This window comes from Ambystoma mexicanum, chromosome 7p, assembly GCF_040938575.1.
Source record: "Ambystoma mexicanum isolate Mex_15411 chromosome 7p, UKY_AmexF1_1, whole genome shotgun sequence".
Classification (NCBI taxonomy): domain Eukaryota; kingdom Metazoa; phylum Chordata; class Amphibia; order Caudata; family Ambystomatidae; genus Ambystoma; species Ambystoma mexicanum.
Window position 1 is genome coordinate 899,293,426 of NC_090939.1, and position 24,574 is coordinate 899,317,999.

Below are 24,574 nucleotides of genomic sequence, written 5' to 3' on the forward strand. Positions count from 1 at the left end.
CCTGGGTGGATGTTCCTGAGGAATCTTTGCCCTGGTTATTCATGAGAGTTTGAACACACTAGGCCTAAGGCTCAGAATGGAAAGCAATACACTTGTCAGGGGTCATTCTCTTGATGTCATCAATACCTCAGACCCCTCCATCTAAAGTCTTGTCATACAACCAATAGGATGGTCAGATCATTGCTTCAATTTTTTTTAATTCACAAAACGTAAAGTAAGTACTAAGACTTCCCGTAGAGATGCCAAAAGGTGTTCGGAGTTCTATCCCCCGTTCTGCCCAGGGCCATGCTGTTTCACAATACCTCTGATCTTTTCAATTTTTTACACCTTCAATATTATACAATTAATCAGCTTTTTCAGGAATTCAAAATCAATGTCTCTCAGTTGTTTGACCACGGAGCTCCTAGACGCACTCACAATAATACAACACATGGGGCCCGTCAATCAACCTCAAGTTTAAACACTGGAAACAACCAAACAGAAGAGCTGAAGCCAGATAGAGCAAACACAAACATGCTGAAGATTGCCTGTTTTACCTGGCATTAAGGAAGCGTCACAAGAAAGGTACCACCAATAAAAAAAGCGCTTACTGGGAAAACAAGGTTGAGATGGCACCCATCTCGACTAAAACCCTATGTCCCCATATCAAATATATGACCAATACTAAATTGCTTGCATTGGCTCTTCCTCCATCATCTGAGCTCTGTGACATTTTGAATTATTATTTCATTGACAAAGTTATCTCAACACAGAGCAATCTAGGTCCTGATGATAACCTACTAGACCTTCCAGCACCTAGACCACAGAATTAACCTTCAACCCTATTACAGGATGAGTGCTTGTACAACCATCTAATTTCTTTGCAAGGGGTCTTTGCCCACTGATCAACCTCAGTTTTTTCTCAGGCTTTGTTCCAACCACTTTGAAAACAGGCATCATTAATCCTTTGTTGAACACAACTGGTATCGATCCCATGTTTAGTATAGGCCGATTAGAAACCACCCCACTCTTTCCAAAATCAAGGAAAGGTTAGTGGGAACAACTGCAACCTTTTATGAACCTCAACTTAGTTCTCTGCCCCCATGCCATAAGGCGTCCATCCTAATCATGGGATGCAAGCTGCATTGCTGGGATTCGCAGGACGATGCCCTGTCAGTAATGGACATTAACAACCAGGTCCTCCAGGTGAAGTTAGATCTCTCAGCAGCCTTCGGCACTGTTGACCACTCCTCTCGTTGGATATGTCACCAACACTCTTCACCCATCAGGTCTAACTTATCAGTTATTCAAATCTTACCTCGCTAGTCAAATTCACAAGGTTCACATAGCAACCTATTCATCACCTGTCGCCAGGGTAATGTGTGGGGTACCGCACATATCCCTGTGGTCACCGGTCCCCTTTAACATCTGCTTGTCCCTTTATTGCAGATGTTAGAGAAGCATAGGTAATGCTGGTCAGAAGCAATCATGTTCCATTGAATCTTCAACTCTGCCAGTTTACGATTCAAGACTGGAAAGGACAATCTTTTCTTCAGTTAAAAAACTCCAAACGAAAAGATTACAGTTCAGAAGGCCACTGTTTCCTCATAAGCCTCCTCTTTTGGGCCTGAAATGAACAATGAAATACTCAGTATGGCATTATTCTGGGCAAAAGTCTTACTTTTAGGCCTCATATCAGCAGCCTGATCAGATGCTGTTTTGCCAAGCTGAAGATGTTTATTTTATTTATTTATTGTTTGCTTGTTAGGCATTTATACAGCAAAATTATTCAGTTTCAAAGCGCCCACAAGGCCACAGGGGGGGAACATGGGATTGAAATACGTTACAAACACAAATATAAATACAGTGGGGGAAGAAACGAACACACCTACTATGCCTTGAGAGTATTATGAACATGCAATTGCAGCAAGGAAGAGGGTAGTGCTGTGGTCGAAGTGGGCGGGAGCAGTTGGGAGTGGTGCTCCTCTACTTTTCTAAATTAAGTTTTACTGTTCCTATACTTTTATTTCAAAAATAAACCATTCCGAAATGGTTTTGTTTTTAAATAAAAGTGTAGGAAGAAGTTGAAACTTGCTCTTTCAGTGCACTACACTGATGTTCCCTTAAACAGCAGGTGCATGGGTTTGGGGTTTGTTTTGTGAGTGGGAGGGGGCATGGCGATGGGGTTTGTGGCGAGCAGGGGCAGGCCAGTAGGGAACATAGTTCCACTACTGCTTTTTGTACATTTCGACCACTGGGGTAGTGGGGTAGGTGCTGGGGTGTCCGTGCTTGTGGGTGAGACACAGATGAAGTGCAAGGTATGGTAAGTGCTAAACAGCCTGGAGTTGCATTGGGTGGAAAAGTGTGAGTCTCCAGGGAGGATGGTCTGCCGAGACAAGTGCTGAATTAGACAGAAGCTGGGAAGATTGGGTGTGAGGGGTCAAGGGCTCAGAGGATGCAAAAGGGTCCAAGATGCCAATCATAGCAACTGTGAGATTAGCAGAGGAGGGAAAAAGGGAAGGAGGAGAAAGAGAGGAAAGTCTTGAGGTGCTTTCAGAATTTAAGAAGCTTCTGCTCAAGACATTGGAGGAACATTGGAGGAGTGGGAGGCTGTTCCAAAGGTGGTATCCAGCAGAGTAAAGCAAACGACTTCTTGTCCTCTGTTTAGCAAAACACTTTACACACAAGGGGCCTCATTACGACTTGGGAGGCAGCCATGCCCTTAATAAGGGCATGGCTGCCTCCAAAATCGTGTCCAGGTTCCCTGAATGGGGAAATACCGGGCCATTCTGAATATGGAGGACCCGGTATTTCCTCCTTCAGGGACCCGGGCCCGGTACTTCCCCATTCCCATTCGAGGCCTCATAGGGCTCAATGGGAATGGGGAGGGAGCTAACAACGGGCCCATTACGAACGGGCCCGTTGTTAGCTCCCTGGTCCCCTCGCGGGACCCGCTATGGACGTTTGGAAAAACCAGACGTCCAGAGCAGGTGCCGCAAGGGGACCTCCTAATTGTGCGGAAAGGGTTTAACGGCGCCGGCACCATTACTGGCGCTGTTAAACCCATTCCGCACAATTTATAGTGAGGCCCAAGGAGTTGGTGACAGAGGAACATAGAGGTCTAGAAGGAGAGTATTTTGTAAGAAAGAGTTGCAGATAGTGTAGTCCCTGCCCCCAGGCAGCCTTTTGGATGATGCCGAAGAATTAGAATTTAATCCGTGCAGCAACCAGTAGCCAGTGAAGACTCTTTAGGGCAGGTGAGAAGAGGTCCATGTGCTTAAGGCCAAGGATACGTATCGCTGCTCTATTCTGGATTAGCTGAAGGGGTCGTAGAGTGGAGGAAGGAAGATTGAGGAGGAGGCTCAAGAAAAGTGTCCGCAGTCGAAACTAAGTCTAACAGACGCTAACACTATTCTAACAACTAAAGGGACGAGAATGTCTCCCTTCTCCTAGAAGCTCTCTTCTTGCACGTTTTTTCTTTTCAGTTCAAATTAATACGATATTTTAAGGGTAGATCCAGTTTTCCTTGCAGGAAATACACCCATTTTCACTAACATTTGTAAATACTGTCTGACATCTGTGCATGGCTCTGTATTTACATGAATCCCAATGGGTTTGCCTGGTTTTAGCAGAGGCAAAAATGTTTACTCGGCCCCCAGAGCATGTGGACATTTTAGTGGGTCAAGATTGATGATGTTGTTCTGTCAGACACCTGTTTTCTTATTGGGCAAGACATGTTGGAAACGGGGCTCTGGTGGTTCACAATAAACAGTAATTATTTTCCTTTAGTGTCCTATTATGTTTAGATTCCATTCGCTGGACCGTGAAGTGTGGAGGGCTGTTGGATGGAATGTTAGATGTCTGATTTTGCATGAGTCCAAGTCTGCTGAAGATAGCATTAATTTCCTCCAGGCAAAAAGGGGTTTGAACAATTTAAATGAGGACCACGACCACTTCAAGACGTTCTCTCGATGAGTCTAAATCTGAGTCAGGGCAGCTGCGCCGCTATGTCTTTCTTGAAACGCTGGTTGCTTCACAACTTCCACTCAGACTTGCATCAGTTGCTTACTGACTATCATGCACTGTTTGTTAACATAGTCCAACTTTTCTCTCCTACAGAGGTTTTTGAGAACTGTGATTTAAACAATGGCCAGTGTCAACAGTTCTGCACTAAATCGGAGGATACCCCTCGGGTTCAATGTTCGTGTGCCACAGGCTATGTGCTGGGAGACAACCAGAAATCATGTAATCCCACTGGTAAGAAGACATACATTTGTGATATGTTACGGTCTACCTGAGTTCACTGTGCTGTGCTAGGGTAAACTCTGTAGGTCATTAAGAACATATGCTAAAAACAAATAATTTTATAAATGTCTCCCATTTTATAACCATTTAATCTATCGCCTTGAAGCACTTGTGTATAGGCGCGTTACAAATGCCATATCATATATATCATATCACATGGTGGGATCTCTGGGTTATTTATAACATGGGGTACATAGCAAGTAGAAGCAGTAATGGCAGACAATGGGCCTCATTACAACCCTGGTGGTAGGGGGTTAACGGCGCCGATAGAGCTGCTTGCGCCGTTAACCCCCTACTGCCTCATTACGAGGTCCGCTCGCGGGACCCGCTCAGGACGCCTGGTTTTACCAGACGTCCTTAGCAGGTCCTGCGAGCAGCTCAGCATGCTAACAACGGGCCCGTCATTAACAGGCCCGTTGTTAGCATGCTCCCCATTCCCATTGAGCCCTATGGGGACTCAAATGGGGATGGGGATGTACTGGGCCCGGGTTCCTTGAATGGGGAAATACCGGGCCCTCCTAGGTCGGAATGGGCCTCATTACGAGTTTGGAGGTAGCCATGCCCTTAATAAGTGTATGGCTACCCCCAAACCCAGGTCCAGGTTCCCTGAATGGGGAAATACTGGGCCATTCCGACCTAGGAGGGCCCGGTATTTCCCCATTCAAGGAACCCAGACCTGGTACATCCTCATTCCCATTTGAGCCCCCATAGGGCTCAATGAGAATGGGGAGCATGCTAACAACGGGCCCGTTAATGACGGGCCCGTTGTTAGGATGCTGGGCCGCTCGTGGGACCCGCTAAGGACGTCTGGTAAAACCAGGCATCCTGAGAGGGTCCGGCAAGCGGACCCCGTAATGAGGCGGTAGGGGGTCAGCAGCGCCGGCAGCTCTACGGGCGCCGTTAACCTCCTACCGCCAGGGTCGTAATGAGGCCCTATGATAGGATATTTCATCTGTATCATACCCCGGGAAACTAAGGGATGATGGCACATCATGATGAATTGAATCAGAGCAGAACAAATGTACTAAATATAATAGGAACAGCCTGTTCAGTATTCGTCAAATAGTGGTCAGGGGTGTTTTCAAGAAATAATAATATATACTACTCATATATGGTTGCTTTAAACAAGCTAGTTATCGTTTTGTATATATGGCAATAACAATTACTAGATTATTGATTGCCAGAAATTGCATGTTGACAAACTATCCTACGTTTGATATGTGGCTTCAGGAATTCCTCGCTGAAATCAGGAATCAATAGTCTGCTCAAGGGGTAGCTCAAGCATACAAATAAAGGGTTTCCATTCAAAGAAACTCTGAATTAAGATTAGATATATTCTAGCCTTCTTTATTCGGTTGTATGTTATATTAGGTGTCCAGTCATATTTTCGAATACAATATTTTCGAAAGTCAAAATGTCAAAAATATTTATTCGAAAATAAAAATGTTTTTCGATTTTTTTTTATTTTTTTTCGAATTAATGTTTAAATAAATAATTAATTAATAAATATTTTATTAAACATATTTTTTTTAAATAATGAAAGGTATATCCATGGTGGGTGGGGGGATGGGGAGGAGGGGGGGGGGGGTTGGGGTCGGGGTTTGGGGTGGGTTTTTTTAATAATTAATTAATTAATGTTTTATTAAATAGTTTTTTTTTAAATTAAAGGTATATCCATGGGGGGTGTTGGGGGGGATGGGGAGGAGGGGGGGTTGGGCTAGGGGTTTGAGATGGGAGGTTTGGGGGGGGACCCCCCATAAAAACATTAGTATTTGTGACATTTTACATAGTTATTTTAGCATTGGTTTTTCAAATTTTTTTTCGACATTTTATTTTCGAATTAATTACTTTTTCTATTATATGTATGTGATTTCGACATTTTTGAATTCGACATTTTTGAATTCGACATTTTTGTAATTGGAAATTTTGTTTTCGATATTATGACTATAAACCGTTATATTAGATCATAAAAGATAAACTTGTTTTTAAATTCAGATATTTATGATAAAATACATTGTAAAAAAAAACAAGTTTTCAGTACAGATATCAGGACCTGCTCTAGGTCAGCTACAGATATGGGCCCCATTCTCAAAAAAGCGCGGAAATGAAATGAGCAAAGAGAATGTGCTTGTTTCATTTGTGCTCATTTCATGAATACTCAGGTCACCTTATTGAAAAAGGTGACCTGAGTATTTCAGGAGGGGGTGGACAATAGAGAAAAGATTTGCTGTGCAGCCCCTTTCCATACATTAGCACTACCGAAAACGAATGTACGACAGGCTCCCAGCAACCGCATGGTTGCTTGCACCTAATTTCAATGAGACGAGCTGTTAAAGAGCCCGCCTTGGTGAAATGACGAAGAAAAAAAAGCATTTCCATCCCAGTTTGGAGGATAGAAATGCTAGACAAAAAACAAATCACAACAGGGTCAAAAATTACCCTGCCATGATTTGCGCCTCACCCTGAGCCTGTTCTGAACAGGCGCAGAGGGAAGATCCTAGTTTCTGGCCATTTTAAAGCGCATCCCATTTGTGAATTTGGGAAGCACTTTGAAATGCCCAGATATGCTCCCTTATTTGCGCAAATGCGCAAAGGGGGAAAAAGGGCATCTGAATGAGTGCATCAAAGAAGCCCTTTGTGAATTCGGCTGTCACTTTTTTTGACGCAAAGTGTTCTAGCGCATCTCCTAGGGTGACCAGACATCCCGGTTTTCCGGGGACAGTCCGGGGAAATCACCCTCCGTCCCGGGGTCCCGGGAGTTTTTGCAATTTTAGAAACCCCGTCTGGGGTTTGCAGGGTTGGGTGGCTACGTCATTAAAATTTCACAGGCTTCTCAATTTTGAAGTATTGGCTCGAACCCCCAACCTTTCAGGAACAAGTCACAACACTTACTGATTGTGCCACAGAGACTGGCTTGGATATGGGTGTACAGCAAGCCATGTTATATCAATTAAAGCAAACGACTGTTTTGAATTAACATGCCAAGATTCACAGACAAAACTGCACAAATGAAATCGTATACAGTTTATAGAAAGGAGAAGTGCTGGAAATTTGATTAGGTGGTGGTTGTGGGGGCGTATTGGGAGAGGGGCTGTGATTGGTGGACTGCAATGGGGTAGTCCCTCTTTTATGTTGTTGGTCGTACAGGTTTTTCGTTTTGGAAATCTGGTCACCATAGCATCTCCTCACTTATGTCAAAAATGTTTTGAGAATCTGTCCCACTTGACTAATTAAAAATAATAACAGTAATAACTTTTTCTTTTAATTACACCTTCTGCAGTGGCCTTCTACCACTGTTGAAATAGAACAGTTTTAGTTATTGTTCTCGATGGTGCTGATTTCATTGATCTCGGAAGAGTTCATCCGCTCTTCCTCCATTGCACAACTGTCAATTGGAGGACAACAACGTACCATTTTCACTATAGGCCTGAATTAATAACACATGATCCTGACTTGCAGCTAAGAATTGCAGATGTAAGGAACATGATTTAATTTTAGCTGAGAGTCCGTTCACAAAACAACAAAATGCACACATGCCTTTGTGCATGAAGGTGGGCCCTGAAACAACATGTGCTGGGTGTGCTGGGGGATAGAAATGTAAGCTGGACACAAAGGTGCCATATTTATGGTTAAAGACATTAATTAAATGTTAATGGATTGGGAAAATGCCTCTCTGACCCTATTCGAAAGAGGAACTTACCTACCTAAGACCAAAAACTAAGGATCTGTCTGTGTCAGGATGTCAATAACTGAAAAGCCGTCCTTGTGTCCAGAACATCCTATCCTGACCCTCACACTACAAACAAAACATTAAAATGTGCAAGGAAATGTCTCGAACTTGATATTACCAAAAAAGTGTTCACAACTGAAAATAAGAAGAGCTGCAATTAAAATGTTCTCCAATGTGGAAGCCCTTGAATCCAGAGGTAAGACCCCTTGCCCTGGATTCTTAAGTAGGATGGCAATTGTCTCTCTTACTAACAGTTCCTTTGTGTCTCTCCTTGATTCACAAAGTTCATGTTTAGACAACAGGTTAAATGGATACCGGCACTTTACTGCACCTGCCGACTACAGGATTGCTGTTGGGGCACCAGGGTTACCTCCACCTAATTGCTGGAGGTAAGGCAGGCACCCTACCAGCAAAAGAAACGTCATTACTGGCACTGGCATTCCTGGTGCCGATAATGACGGCAAATCCCCTCATGGAGTCCTATCAGACTCCATGAATAGGTTAACACCACCCCTCTGGCACCCTAATCCGACGGCAATGCCGCCATACCGGATGCCGAAAACGGTAACTACATTTGGAGGTTCCGGGCGGCTCTACTGCCAGGATAACGGTGAACTCAGAATTATGTCCACTGTCTTTCTTTAACACCAATTTCTCCTTGGTTTATAAAACACTGGGCCTCATTACGAGTTGGATGGTATCCAGGCGGTAAATCCCCCAGAATACCACCCAACAGAATTACTGTTACCGTTACCGCCACTTGGACTGGCAGAATTACCACCAGATTACAAGTGGCAGTGGCTGTGTAATTCCCCATTTATTTTTGGTCCATTGGACTCAATCAGGCTTGTTTGGAGGAATTCCTGTGGTGGAATTTCCGCTGCGATAATTCCACCAATTCTGTCAATTTTTCGGTGGCGAGTGGCAGAATTTACCTCCAGGAATTTCCTGGAGGTAAATCCTCCACTCCACGAGTTACCGCCAATTTTACCACCTACCGCCATACTCCTAAAGAGGCCCACTGACTTTCTTTCCCATCAATTTCTCCTTCATTTAGAAAACACTGGGCCTCATTACAAGTTAGCCGGTCCGCATTTAACGGTGCTGGTAAAACAGTACCGGCACCGTTTCCGGACTGGCTAACTACGAGTTCTGCGGCCGGTGGTGTTGAACCCGCCAGGTCTGCCCTGGCGGGCGTAACGCTACCGGCCGCAGACAGACATGGAAACACCGGCACCATTATTGCACGGTGCCGGTGTTTTCACAGCCCCCATTCCCATGGAGTCCTATGGGACTTCACTGAAATGGGGAGTAATGGAATGCCGGCTCCGGAATTACCGGTCTACCGGGGCTTTAATGCCCGAGTAATTCCCGCAATCCCTCGGCTGGTAATTCATTCCAAGTCCGGCAGCAACCTGCCGTTTTTTTCGGCTCGGTTACCGCCGGACTTGGAATGAGGCCCACGTCTTTCTTTAGCCTTTCAGAAGCTTTTAAAATTGCCTGGTATTCTTCCCTTTCAGGACTCTTTATGCATTTCCAACTGCCTGGCATTCTCTCCTGCTAGGACTTTTCGTGCAATGCCAGCTGCCTGGTGTACTCTCCTGCCAGGACTTCACTTGTAGTTTTCACTTACCTGGTATACTCCCCTGCCAGGACGTTTTATCTATTCAATTGCCTGGTTTCTTTCCCTTGCCAGGACTTCTCATGGGTTTGAATTGCCTGGTGTTTTTTCCTTGCCAGGACTTCTCATGCGTTTGAATTGCCTGGTGTCTTGCCTTGCCAGGATTTTTCATGTATTTCACAGTTTCTCTGTATCAACAATACTGTATGTATTGCTCTTGGCTTGGTATATATGTTGCAGTAAGGTTTGTTTAAGTTTTGCCCCACATTTGCATTTCATGCATCCATAGCTCATTGGGGATTGTACTTTCTCTTTTCTGCATTGAAACAATATTCTTGTAGTTTTAACAATGGTATCACATTCAAATTGTCGTTGGTGCGGTTGCCGGAATGCCCCAGTGTCCCCACTGGCTTCGGGTAGATTCACCGGTTTACTCCAGCATCTCCGATCCGCTTTACACTTCTGCGGCACAATGCTTTCACTCGCTTTCTACAATGGATGACGCAAACGCCGTTCCGGATTCATTTGCGACACTGCGGTCACACGCATGCTTCCCTTCAGGTTCTGGAATGGAGACAGAGCACCCAGGACCTCTCTGGCAGCTCCCAGCGTCTTCACGACACTTCTGTCTCTCACACAGCCCTTGCCCTTGCGACTTGGCGGCCTTCTCTACTCTGCAGCACTAATATGTGATCTTCGCATTTGTGAGCCCCTGCGTAAGAGCCAATGGCCCTCATTGCAAGTCCGGCGGTAGCTGTACTGGTAAAACCGGCCAGCTGCCGCCGGACTTGCAAATGTTTCCGGCGCCTGGCTTGCCGGTAACAGCGGGGGATTCTAACCCCATCGGTCCGGGAAGTTAAGCGCCGGAAAAATGGTATTCCCCATTCCCATTGAGTCACAAAGGACTCAATGGGAATGGGGAACATGGAGGCACCAGCACCGTAAATAACGCTGCTGGTGCCTCTGTTACGGTCTGCTTACCGTGGTCGCTGTGCCCGGTAGGGAAGACCTGCCAGGCACAGCAACTCTGGCAGGCAGACATGTAGTGTGCCGGTCCGGTAAGAATGGTGCCGGTAGGCTTACCGGCACTGTTGTTACCGGACCGGCACAATCGTAATGAGGCCCAATGTCTTTTCCTGCACTGCCACACTCAGTAGTGTGCTTGCCATGTTTAAATTTCCCATGCACAGGTGATTTGGAAAAGCAGCTATACTGCATGTTGTGCTTCAAACTCGTGTTACCTTGTACAAACTCCTTCATCCTCCTTGTATCAGTACTTGGGTGATTCTTGGAGTTGATGTCCATAGGTGTCATTGGACACATATGGGGCCTCATCAGGAGTTGGGCGGTATACCGGCGCTTATTGCGCCAGCAATACTGCCCAATGCAATTTGCGTTACCGCTACTCAGTCCGGCGCAATTTGCGCCGGATCACAAGTATTGGCAAGGCAGTAAATCTAAATTCCCCATTGGGTCCATTGGATCCAATGGAGTGGGGTGGTGCTATTAGCGCTGGCGCAAATAGAGCCACGCTAATAGCGCCGAAGACGGCCCGAAATTTGAGATTTTTACCTCCAGCAAAAAGCTGGAGGTAAAACTCTCATTTTTCGCCAGACTCATGATTGGGTCAACCCTTAAATGCGGCAGTATTTGCATTACTGCCGCATTTAAGGGCTACCGCCCAACTCGTGATGAGGCCCATGGTGTTTAAATAGTTATTCTCAGTGATTGTTAATAAAGGTACCTCTGAAGCAAAAGATGTTGTGTTGGAGATTTGTGTGTTTAGGTCATGGTGGCTGTTTGCCCAGACAAATATGAAGAAGATGTTTCTTTACTTCCTCTACAAGGGGAAACAAGCAGCTAACCAAAACGCCATTAAGGTCTTGGGTATTAGAGGGTCTTCCTCTTGGGAAAGGGGGAGACTCTGCGTCTCGTCCAATGAAGTAGCAGCAGAGCAACCAAAGCCCTGTCTGAAGCATTAGCTTCTAGCACATATGGTGAAATAGTGTCTGGGAGATGCAGGATAGTAGCGGACATTAACAATTTTTTTCAGATGAAGAAAGGCCTGTTGGGTTTTCAGAAGTCCACTGGAACTTTTGACCCTTCTTCAAAAGCCAAGTTCAAAATTAGGTATAAACCTTCAATGAAAATTTGAAAAACCAAGGAACCTCGGGATTTCATAGACACTATTAGGTGCTGGCCAGTTCAAGATTGACTTAATCTTCTGTGGATCAATTTCCACCCCTTAAGGAGAAAGGATGTAGTCCAAGTCTGGGACTCTATCTTGATGGAAACTACAATTCGATACTTTGCCGTATAGATGGTGTTTTAACAGGCTTCTCAGCACTTCCTTAACATAGGTGGGGAATAGATAAAGATATCATTCAGTAAATCACACCATATGCATCCAACATGACCTTGAATATATTGTTGAGGAAATGTTGAAAATCAGATGGCCATTACAGAGCCCAAATAGCATTGCCAGGTACTCGTAATGCCCAAATCATGTGCGAAATGCTGTTTCCATTCTTCTCCGGGAAAGACTCTAACAAGTTTGTAGCTACCCTTTAAGTCCAGTTTAGTATAAATGTGAATGTTTCTGGCCTGGTCTAGCAGGACTTGAATCAGAGGCAACGGGTAACTTTTTCCCCATTATGTAATTTAGCTGGCAGTAGTCCACACATGGTTGTAATTCATGTGTAAAATGTGCATGGTTGTGTCGTTCTTTTTAGCGATGAAGAATTGGGGAGCCCCAGAGGGTGAGACAGTGGGCCTCATTACAAATGTGGCAGTACAGTGACAACGGCACCGGTAGTCCTACCAGCACCGTTGTTACCGTGCCGCCACATTACGAGTTCTGCTCGTGGGTGCCGCTCTGCACGCCTGGTCAGACCAGGCATGCAGAGCGGCTCCCGCAAGCAGAGCTCATGATTGCACCGGTACGGTTATCACCCACCCATTCGTGGGTGCCGGTGCTGGTAGCGAGTTTGGCGGTAGCCGTGCCCTTAATAAGGCATGTTCCATTCAATTTGAAATTTCAGTTTCCGTGACTTGATTCCAGGAATCTCGTTAAAAGTGTTTGTCGATGCTGCATTGAGTTTTTTTAATGTTATTCTTATCAAACACAGGCAAGGAGCCCAACAAACTTGTAACCGAGCATCAAAACCCCCTTCGACTCACCTTGACATAACAAACATGGCTCAGAACACCTCTTCTGTGTTACAAACATATGTTGCTCTGCTGGTGCTGTAAGTGGTACTCCCAACACCGTCCTATATCACGCTCATGTTTTTAAGCAGTTGCGGCTTATTGAAATAGTATTCCTTATCCTTAACATATTCATGAAAGGGCAGCCAAGACTTCAAGAATTTCTGATATGTCCCAGCTTTTAGAGCACACACCTTCTCCATTGCTAATACACCCCAAATTCTTACCAACCAACATGCTAGTATAGGTCCCTCTATTGTTTTCCAGCTCCGGGTCAGAGTCATATGTGCCGCCGTCAATAGATGTGTGATGAGTGCTGCAGTAGCCCCACTCGCCGCGCGGGTCCCTTCCACCTCTGCCCCAAAAGTATCACCACTGGCGATTCAGGTAATTGTGTCACTGTGATTTTTTTAAAATGGGCCAAATCTTCATTCCAATATATTTTGGCTTTAGGGCATGCCCACCACAGGTAGCTTAGAGTTCCTATTTCCCTGCATTGTCTCCAGCATAAAGGAGAGTGACTCTTATTGATCCCATGTAGCCTCTGGGGGGCCAAGTACCATCTGTGGCAGGTTTTGTATGCCAACTCCTTTATAGTCGTGCACTTTGATGTTTTATGGGCTCTCCTCCATATTTGTCCCCATTCCTCTTCCGTGATGTTGACCCCCAAATCCTTGATATCACAGCTGAACGGTCATGGAAAAGTTTTTAAACAAGAGGTTCCCATCCATATGGTATCTAGGTACCACTCATACACACAAGACTGCTCTCCCTATAGGAAGAACACCCTGTCCCTGACTATGTGATGCCTTCTGTCCCTAGGCTCCGCCTATCTAACAGGGGATAGAGAAGAGGCTGACCCTATCTAAATCTTCTTTCATACCATGTGATCAAAACATACCAGATACGCTGCTAAAAAGAAACACACCTGTAAGGGCTAGTGGAGGCTAATAAAAAGAGACGTAATGTGCATTATACCCGTCTCTGTACAAATGGTGGTGCACTGTCCTCACATCAGGATTTCCTTCTTTTTTTTAATTACCATTGTTGGGAGGCTGGCACAACCATTATAAGCCCATACAGTGTGCTCAGCAATATAAAAATGCTCTCGCTAGAGGGCACAACATTAGTCTTCCTTAAACTAATATCATTTTCTACACATAAACATATCACTCATATAATTGGGATCATTTTCTTCAGGACCTGTTATTCTTAATGGATGAATTCTTTAGAGAGATGGTGGTCTCTGCAACACTTCTGCCACCTAGGAGTAAAGCAAACAGCCCATACACTGACCTGTGTTTTCACTTCGCCTCCCACCCCACACCTTCCCTGGGTCCCACCCATTACAGGTGCATGCATTTGGAGCCCATAGTTGGGTTGTGTTCATTCTAAAGGACACAGCTAGCTTGCTACCAAGAAGCACAGTAACTTACTTACACACCCTTATATCCCTCACCAAATGGGTGTTTGGATAGTGATCAGCGGTTTGTTCTAGCCCCTGAACCCTTGCTTATGTTGCTTTACTCCTAGGTAGCAGAAGTGTTGCAGAGACCACCATCTCTCGAGGAAATTCATCCATTAAGAATAACAGGCCCTGAAGAAGATGATCCCAATTATAAGAATCATTGAAACCGGTCGACGACACAGGGCATGAGTGACCTCATGCTAAAGACAACGACCAATACAATTGAACTGGGACATGTCTAATAATGAGTGATATTTTTATGTGTAGAAAATTACATTAAAAGAAAATGCACTCTTTATAGTGGCACTGACGTACATTCCATGTGTAGATGCATTTCACAGACACATCATTCTTTTGCTTACGCACACACATTTCATTATAGCATGTACTGTGATGGAACATAATATGTAGTTCTGAAATATTCTGAGAAAACAAGACCTATTGTGCGAGCATTTTGTCTCTGCTAACAAGACATTCCAATTCTTCCAAAAATGAAAACATTTGTCATGCTATCTCTTTCTCCGTCAAGGCTGTTCCTCTGTGCTGAGGATAGCTGACAGTCCGCCAAAAGACACGCTCTTCTAAATAACATCTCTACACTGTGTTCAGCTGCATTAAAGCATTTTCGCATTGGCACACAAACATATTTAGCGCTTAGAAATTAGAATTTGCGCTATACAAAATAACAAGTTTAATATATTATATCTTTCTGCATGGCTCTCAGCAAATCTTGATCCATGATAGCTCAGAACAAACCATAGTACTAAACAGGGTTTACATTAATGAATGAATGGATTAGCTTTATGCTAACCATAAAAATGCAGATTCACAAACACTCCTTTTAGCATGAGCTAATCAATTCTAGGACAGTAATGCTGGACACTAGTGTGGAGGATTGACATCAGGCAAGTTACATGACAGAGAGGTCATCCAAACTGGCATAAAAAAAGCAGGAAGTGCAGCTAGATACTAAGGCAGTAACATGGAAAGGGCAGATATTTTGAAATGTCATAGACAAGACAATAGTCTCTTATTGCAAGAAGGCAAATCTTTGGCAATTTACCATGATGACCCGTAAGTGCGCCGGATCTCTGGAACATGTACATTGCATGGAAACTAAAACAGTAAAGCATTGTATACATAGGCAGCATCCTAGGATGATGCATGTAAGCACTGCAATGGTGACAAAAATGCTGGTGCTGTCATTCTACATACCTGAAAACACTGCTCTAAAGGATGCAAAGCAAGCCGTGGACAAAAGCAGGATATTTATTTATAAACCTGATGCTCAAGGTGAAGAGGATCAAGTGTGTGTGTGTATTATCAAGCATGTGTGTGTATTTGAAAAGCAAGAAAGCACAGCATAGCATAGCATAGTAGGTGGGATGGACATGGGCAACAGTTTACTGAGATGGTGTGCATTCTCTAGTACCCAAAAGACATTATTATCATTACCACAGTTAATATCAGACCATGAAATCACATATTTCTTTCTAGCTGACCATGGTCTCATGGACCTGGTAATTTCTGTGGCAAAAATCTCCATATCCTCACTTCTGCACAACCCAAAAATGGGCATAGTTTATCAGTGTCCGTTAAGAAGCCTCACTGATATAGGCTCTAGAAGTTCATCCATGGGTGGCACCTGACCACATGTCCTTCTGTAATTGAAGTCTTCTGTTTCCTACCCCCCCCCTCTACCTCCAGGCGTCTTTGGGCAGATATAGAGGGAACACACGTTGGTTTCTTGTGGGTGCTGCACAAATTGCTGCAACACTTTCCTACCTCCAAAGTTTTTCCCTATTCTTCCCTTGGTACAGATTGTATCGTGTCACCCCGGGCACAGAGTGATCTTTGAACAATTCAGGTATAGTCAGATCCCATCGGACCCTTATGTTGCTCAAAACCAGGGTCGGTATTTTCTTACTCTCACTGAAAGGCACACCGGGGTATGCATTTGGTACATATTTCTCTGTCCCCTACTCCCTCATTTACCCACTTGTCATGGGCAGAGGCAAAGGTACTTATTTCCAATGTGCAGCGTAGATCTAATTTCTTTTCTTCTTGCATTCCATGCAAACAGCTTGTATAATGTACGCATGATAAACATGTCCATTTCGAAGATAGCAGGGAAGTACATCTCTCAATTGCAGGCAGTTTATACGAGGCACCATCTGAAAGCCTTGGGATTTGAGCCAGCAGCATCCTAAACGGTGTACTTCTCAGGCGGAGCTGTTATCATGCCCGGCACTCTGGGGCATTGCGCATTCCACAGATGAGCTGTGCTCTGCGACATTGCTTCTATGGCTGTTCAGTTGTTAGGCCAGTCTGTATCCCGATCAGTATGTCAGTCTTCCTGCATCAGATGTATCTCAAGAAACCAACAAAAAGAAAGTGCAGTATCAGGTATGGCATATATTGTTAAACTGTTTTCAAACAAGGCAAAGCCATTAATTCCTGCATTATACTGCATAAACACTCCCCTTCACAATTTTATACAAGGTGAAACCTGTTCCAGTCTGTGTCAGAGACCGCAAAGCTAAGAGCTGGGTGTCAGGCCATTTCAATTTACTGTGTGCTGGTTCAGGAAGTGAAAAAGGTGTGTCAAACAAATCAATTCTTTCTTTGCTCTCTTGTTCATTGGTGTACACACAATCATGGTTGCCCTCATTCCCATCATTTTGCTCATGGAGAGGTAGTAACTCACCTGTGTTCAATAGTTCACATCTTGTGATCATAATGTGTGCTGTGAATAGAGTAAGTTCATAATTCGAGCTGATGTGACATGTTATGTCTGTAACTAACACATCAACTGAGTGAGGCACCATGGTTAAGGAGTGTCCCAAAACCATGCCTTCACTTTGTTTGCATGATGCAGAGGCTGTATCTACTGCTATAAAACAAAGTAGGGAGCGATTGCAAGGCTTTAATATCCTGGCAGGTATATATATATATAGGGAGAGAACTAGTTACGTGTAACAGTCGGGGTATGACTGTCAATTTGACTACTGCTATTTTACCGAACCATGAAAGTTCCTGTGTGTCCCATCTATTTAGATCTTCTATTAGCCTTTTCCATAAAGACGGATGTTTGCCCCAAATAATTCAGAGTAGCTTTTTGTTAGCTTTATTCCCAAGTATTCTATGTCTTTATTTTCCCATATTAACGAGAACTCTCTTGTCAAGTGCACAAAACCACGTTCCCAATATAGGTTGTTTGGAGGGGCGGATCCATTTCCTCCTGTTTTAACAGGTTTGCATGGAAACTTTCCATGATCCTCACTTTATCCGCCTCTATTACATGTAGGTTTCCCTGTTCATCTTGCAACCGTGTAATATAGTTAGGGTTTTTCTTTTCCGTAGCTTAGCTGCTAACAGTCGATTAGCCTTGCCTCCCTGGATATAGTATTTTTGATTGATGTTCAATGGGGTCTGTGTTGAGCGCTCTGCCATATGTGCCTCTAGTTGCGCTCTCAGCTTTCGCAGCATTCGTAACGACTTCTGCGACTGTTTAGTTTTGTGCTGCATTTCTGCTGTTTAAATCTCCCTTTCCAGTTCTGTTCATACTTCTTCTCTCCCTTTTGCATAAGACGCTGCCTGTGAGATAAATTCCCCCTTATTACTGCTTTCCCTGCATCCCATACCACCTGCCAATCTACCCCTCCAGTGTCATTCTCTATGAAATAGATAGTGATCCCTTTTTCCATGTGAGCTCTAAGAGCAATGTCCTTCAGTATTAGTTTTTTAAGTCTCCATTGTTTCTTACCCACATTTTTATTGAGTTGTGTCTCAATTTGCACTAACACCGGGGCATGATCCGTTAGGTACTTTACTCTGATGTCTATAGATATTACATGAGGGATTAATGTAGCTGAAACTAGTACCACATCTATCCTCTAGTATCCCTTATGTACTGCTGAGTAATGTGTGTACTCCCTTGCAGGGTTGAGGAAAATTCTCCAGGTTTTTATTAAATCAGGGTCTCAGAGAATTTCCCCAGTGCCTGTCGATTTCTTTTATCATTACCTGTAGGGGGAATCGTTTTATCTAGTTTGAGATCCATAATGCAGTTGAAATTCCCCCAACTACTACCTGGCCTTCACACCAACTGCCTATTTTCTGTAGCACTGTGCTCAAAAAGACGTCCTGCTTTTCATTTGGGCCATACAGCACTATCAGAGTAAATATGTGCCCTCCTAAAGAGCCCTTGAGAACCAAATATCTCCCTTCCGGGTGCCTATAGCAGAACTGTTTCATGAATGTCAGTGAGGCTCCTAATAAGATTGCCACCCCAACAGTTTTGGTTCCACTTGTTGCAAAAAATTGTTTGGGGAATGCACGGTGTCATCCTCTTTTCGTCTATAGATAATAGGTGTGTTTCCTGTAAGAATACCACTGATGCTTGAAGATCTATTAGTAGTTTTAGAATGGAGTGGCGTTTCATCGGTGAGTTTAAAACCTGAACATTCAGGGTTACCATGTTTATATCAACCATGTTCAAATACGTACACCTTCCCTACTTATGTTTGCCTCTTACCATTTCCCACGGTCTTTAGTACATTATGAGCCATACAATTGTTTCCTAAACCCCACAGGTAACTCAAACTGCCCCCCCCCAACTTCCCCAACTTGTGCTTCATATGCACATTCCAACCTTCCAACACTTGGTCCTTATGGATAGGCCAACAGGGTTTCTATCCGACCCTGCACCCCCCCCACCCCCACAATCCCTGCCATCCCCTAAGTCATCCCATCTTTCTTTCTCGACTCCCTCCGAATTAATGATATTTCTCTTCCACCCACCATTAATTCTGTTGTGCGTGTGTGTATTTGCTATCCCACCTCTGAGACTCCTTCGGATATCATCCTTGTGCTTTAAGCCTCTTCCCCTTCCTTTTGAATAAGGGCGCCCCTGTCACCACCCTTCTTTCTTAGTTGTGCAGCCTGGACATTTGTCTGGATCTCTCTCTCTCCAGTGAATGGTCTATTGGGCCTGGAATATTATCCTTACTTATCAACTCCGCCATCTTCTCTTCCTTTGCTATGTGGCATGTTTTGTCATAGTACTCAAATCGAAAAACTGCACGGAAAAGTCAATCCATATCGGATTCCTTTCTCTTGTAGCCAGCTTGTCACCACCTGGAGCTTCTTTCATCTCAACAGTGTAGCCTGTGCCATATCCTGATAAAATGTGATACGTGTGTCCCGGATCCTGATTGGCTCCATAACTCCTGCGGCTTTCATTATCTGTTCTTTCACTTGGAAGAAGTGAACTCTTGTGATCACATCCGGGACCAGGTTTTTCTTCTGTTGATAGTCGTTGTATATCCTATGTGTCCGGTCCAGCCTTATTGTTTCGCCTTCTGTGTCGCCTAAAACTTGTTGGAACAGTGCCTGGACATAATCATGCAGTTCAGCTTCTGAGACCATCGTTGGTATGCCTCTAAATCTAATGTTGTTTCTTCATGATCTATTTTCACTGTCTTCCTGTCTGGCCACTATCCATTCCATTTGCTGTTCCACTGATTCCACTTGCTTAGCCAGTTCGCCTTGTTCGTATCCTTGCTTGCATAGTGTCACCTCTCTTCCACCCTGCGTTCAATTGTCGATACTTGCTTGTTTAACTCTGTGATTGATTTAGTGAGGCTAATAGAGCAGTCTTTTATTTCTTTCTTTATCTCTGCCCACATTTCCTGCAGGTTCAAACGTCTCGTGGGAGGGTCTGCAGTTTTTGGGCATTTGTCAGAGTTCACTCGCGAGTGTATTTGTGCTGCTTTCTGTAATTGTTTCTTTGCAGCGTCCTGACTATGCATCATGGCCTTGATGTCACCTGAGAGGGGGCCTTTTAGTTTGTTCACATTCTTAACCATTCTGTCTATGACATTCTTGTCTCCTTTTTTGCCACCCTTTCGACAGCTGTTTTCCTTTTGCTTCGTTTCCCACTATCCAGGCAGTCTGCTACCGGCTCAGACTTCCTCACTTCTCTAGTGCTTCTCTCCTCCAGCGCTTCCCTTGCTCTCAATGATCATCGCGTTACGGATTCACAGCATTGCTGTCCTTTCAGGGCTCTAACATCCTCCCTCCCTGTCCCTCCGTGGGACTGCTCAGTTATTTGGACATGTCCGCTCCCTTCCTTTGGTCCACTGCCATCTTGGGAAGGGTCAGGCTCCTTTCGGTTGATATGTTTATCTGGCGGGCGGCTTCCAATTGCTTTCTTATGAGCAGGGGACGTTCCCCTTACTTTCCGGTTCTCTTTTCATCCCTCGGTGTATGTGATGAGCTCATATGGGAGGGGGTAACAGGTCTCTGAATGGCGCGGGTGGCGGAGCTCACCAAGAGAGCATGATACTCGGTCCTCGGCTAGCCACGCCCCTGAGTTAGTATCTTCTTAAGACAAAACCTAACGGGAATCCTGATTCGTCACAATAAAAGCAGAGGTTCATTCTTCAGCACCTTTCTTTTTCTTTTTCTCTCCACTGGCTTACTGACTCTCTGTCTGCTATTCAGGCATGGTGCACTGCTAACGATCTCTGCCTTAATGCCAGTAAGACCGAGATCCTTCTCAATGGGACTCCAGCTCCCTCCGTCCCTCCTACATTCTAGCCGCCCTCCATGGGCCCCATCCCCTCACCCCCCAGTGAGGCAAACAACCTTCGTGTCATCTTCGGCTCCTCTCTCTCCTTCTCTCCTCACATCATGGACCTTGCAAAGAAGGCCCACTATCAGCTGTTCCTCATCAGAGACATTCTCCCTTTGCAGTAGTCCGCTGGACTACTGCAACAGCCTCTCCCTCAACCTACCTAACTCCTTCCTTCGCCCCCTTCAACTCATCCATACTTATCCTATGAAGCCCAGGGACCGCATCTCTCCAGCCCTAAAATCTCCCCACTGGCTCCCAGTTGCTGTGAGGATCAAGATCAAGTCCAAAACCCTCTGCATCATCCACAAGGCCTGGGACCCCACTAGATCCAACTCTCGCTGTCTAAATACAGAGGCCTTCGGTCTTCTAGCTCCAACTCTCTGCAGATCAGACACTTCTCCAAGCAGAGAGTGGGGGTAGATCTCTCTTCTCCGCAGGTGCCTCCCTCTAGAATGGCCTCCCTGCTTCTCACAGACTTGAGCTGGATCACCTTAAGTTTCAGAAGCTTCTCAAGGCCCTCCTTTTTTCTTCCTCCTTCCCTCTCCCCCTCCCCTGCTAATGTTCCCCCTCTGCCTCTTGACTGGCTGCCTGGTTCCTTCAGATTCCTACAGGTCACCATGCCCTCCCTACCTGTCTAGCCCTGCACTTGATCTCCCCTGGTCCCTCCCCCACAACTTGCACTTGCCCTTCTGGGCTTCGTCCATCTGCACTAGCATGGCAGACCTGCACGCCCTGAGCCCTTCCAGCCCAGTTCCTCGCACTGAGCATGTAGCCCTTTTGCCCCTGCACTCCTTTCTCCTCGGCTCTGTCCACCTGGCTTCCCCTAGCACTCTGTAAACCCTCAGGCACTTCCCCCCTTTCTCCATTCCCCTGCTCTTCGGGTACTGCACTTGCACGATCCAAATGTCACAAGGCCTAGTAGGACCATTTTTGTTTTGTCCCCCTCCTTGTCTTGTTGTGCCTTGAAGCACATTGTGTATAGGTGCATTATAAATACATTTAAAAAGAAAATAAACTATTTGCATGGGTTTGGGTTCAGAGGCCTTGTATGGATTGTCTGTTTCAAGAGGCACTGGTAAAAGTCTATAATCTTAATTCAGTCTTTCCCCTCGTCTTTCTCCCATCCTTTCATCTATTCGTGCACTGAGTGACATAAATCTGAGGGGATACAACTTGGCTGACTGCATCCTTGATGTCATCTCTTAATCCTATATATAAAAGGGCTCTCTCTACATCCTCAGCATCTAAGGTCTATGTAGCTAGGTTTCGATCATGGGCTACATAAGATAATAGGTCACAATTCCCTTGACTGATATCAACAAATTCGTTTTTCACAGTTTGAGAAGCGTAATGGTGCTCAAACATCCCTTGGAATGCTTCATAAAATCATGGGGGTTTATCAAAATAGGGTCATTATTATCTACAAAGGGGGTGGGCCAAGCTAATGCAGTTTTTTCAAGATTCAACAAAATCAAGTCTACCGTGATCGGTGGCATACAAGGCTGGTCTATTTTAAAATGTAATCCTACATTCGGCACAAAAGGCTCTAAAATCTCGAGGATCCTCTCCACATTTAGATGGCAAAGGAGGAGTAGGAATATTGGGACCCAACCCTGTTGTTTGTAACGTAGTGGGTGTCTGAATCCTCAATTACTCCCGATGCACTGCAAGGCCCTGCTGTTGTACCACTTATAATACCCAATGGAGGACCTACCCCTGGGACTTGCCCGATACTTGTTCCACCTTTCCCCGAAGGACCATCATGGTTTGAAACAACACAACCTTTTCTTGTCGGGAGGCTGTTATTTCAATCTGCAGTTTATGTAATGCTTCTGTTAGTTCTTTGACCACATCCACCATGACACGGAAGAGGAGAGGTTGGACAGATTGTCAAGATCCTCCTAGATGGCCCAGAGTCACCATCACCTATACCCCAGTGGAAGTATCCTCCTCCTGATAAAGATAAAAAAACAGGAAGAGGGAACTACCACCGAGGCGGGGGCGACTTATCAGCTGCACCCCCTGATATTATCTATCTCCATCTACTGGCGCAGGAGCTGCAGAGGATTAAAAAGGGCAATACTATTAACCTTATTTACTCCTTATTCTCCAAATAGCATAACATCTAACACAGTTATTAAGAAAACAAAATTGAAAATAGCCTACCAGAACTCCTGGTTAGGCTTGGTAAATCCATCCTGGGTTCCATGCCAGACATGGCTTTGGTGGCAGCCATCTTTAAATGGGTGCCTTGTGGGAAGGAGTACACGCAGAAAGTTCGTTGGCACCTATGGGTCCACGTAGGTTGCCAGAACTGGCCCGGGAGGAGAGGAGCCATCTTACATGGGTTCCAAACAGTAACATAGCGGTGGAATTAAGGTTTTCAAAGAAATGTTAATTTTGAACCACATTAATCAAATTCAATTATGATTAGAAAGATACATTGTTATTTGGTAAAAGTAACACTGCACCCTGCAATTCAAATGAGGAAAATTAGGCTGTGGGGAAACACACGTGTACATGGAACAGGTTCCAGCACCTAATTACGCGGGACTCATAAATGAGCCCACAGCTGTAACTGTGAGGCGTATTCCACTGTGAGGCATATTCCTTTGGAAACTTTGCTTTTACACGCCTGTATGATAATCTCATGCAGGCGTTAAACAAAATGCTCTACTGATACAGAGGAAAGCAGAGCAGAGATGCTACTTCCGCTTTGCTGCCCCTCCTACACTGCAGGACGGCGGTAAAATGAACTAGAGCGTAAAGGTAAAGCATGAATGCTTTTTATGCTTTCCAATATGCTCACAATTCATTACAAAAGGACCGGTCATTTTGTTAGAAATTGTAATTGCAGGCAGACGAACACCAATGCTTATAATGACATGATGCTGGTCCCCTCCATGCAACTTTCAACACTCTCAAAGCAGAGTGTAAAAGTAAAGAGTAAAACAACACAAAATGGCCTTTACGTTTTTACTTTTACTCTCCACTTTAAGAGAAATAAAACACCAGCTTCAAATGCGCTTTGCAGGGGATGTGTTATCATGGTTTCCAATGGAATCTGCTTGTAAGGCACTACCTGCATGGGTAAGTGGCAAGCAGCGTTTATTTATTTTGCACAGCCGAGTGCAAAAGAGTGGCTTACAACTGCGTACGCCACCTTTCTACACTCCACTTTTACACTTCGCTGTGCAAAAGCGGAACATGAAATGATTATAATGTATTTCCTATGTAGCGCTACACAGCCATGGGTCTCAAATAACAGAAGACTTTACTATCCCACAGAGTGTTACTCATTTTATTGACCTTGGAAGGGTAAAAGGCTGAGTTGACGCTGTCAGGATCCGAACCTGCCACAGCAGCCTGCACACAGATAGCAGGGGTGAGTGCCTAGCTCGCAGGGCTATCTGACCGGCTATAACCTACTTACGCAAAAGTGTACTCATGGCAGGTGCCCTCCACGTAATTTATGGCGAACTAAAACTTGAGCTCAACTGGGGGTAATTTTGTAATGAAATGAAGCATATATGGAAAGCGTAAAATACATGTATTCTTTCCTTTTATGCTGCAGTTCAACACTCTCTCATCACCATTCTCAGATCACTCTCACCCTCAGCCTTC

General features: G+C 44.8%; 1 protein-coding gene across 1 annotated transcript in view; it reads left to right on the top strand.

The window, feature by feature from the left end:
• The window catches only part of LOC138526428 (coagulation factor X-like), a 302,087-nt gene that overhangs the window by 203,508 nt on the left and 74,005 nt on the right, over positions 1-24,574 (top strand). Inside the window, exon 5 of the mRNA XM_069637170.1 lies at positions 4,099-4,236. Coding sequence (XP_069493271.1) covers positions 4,099-4,236 — 138 coding nt within the window. The remainder of the gene's footprint in view (positions 1-4,098; positions 4,237-24,574) is intronic.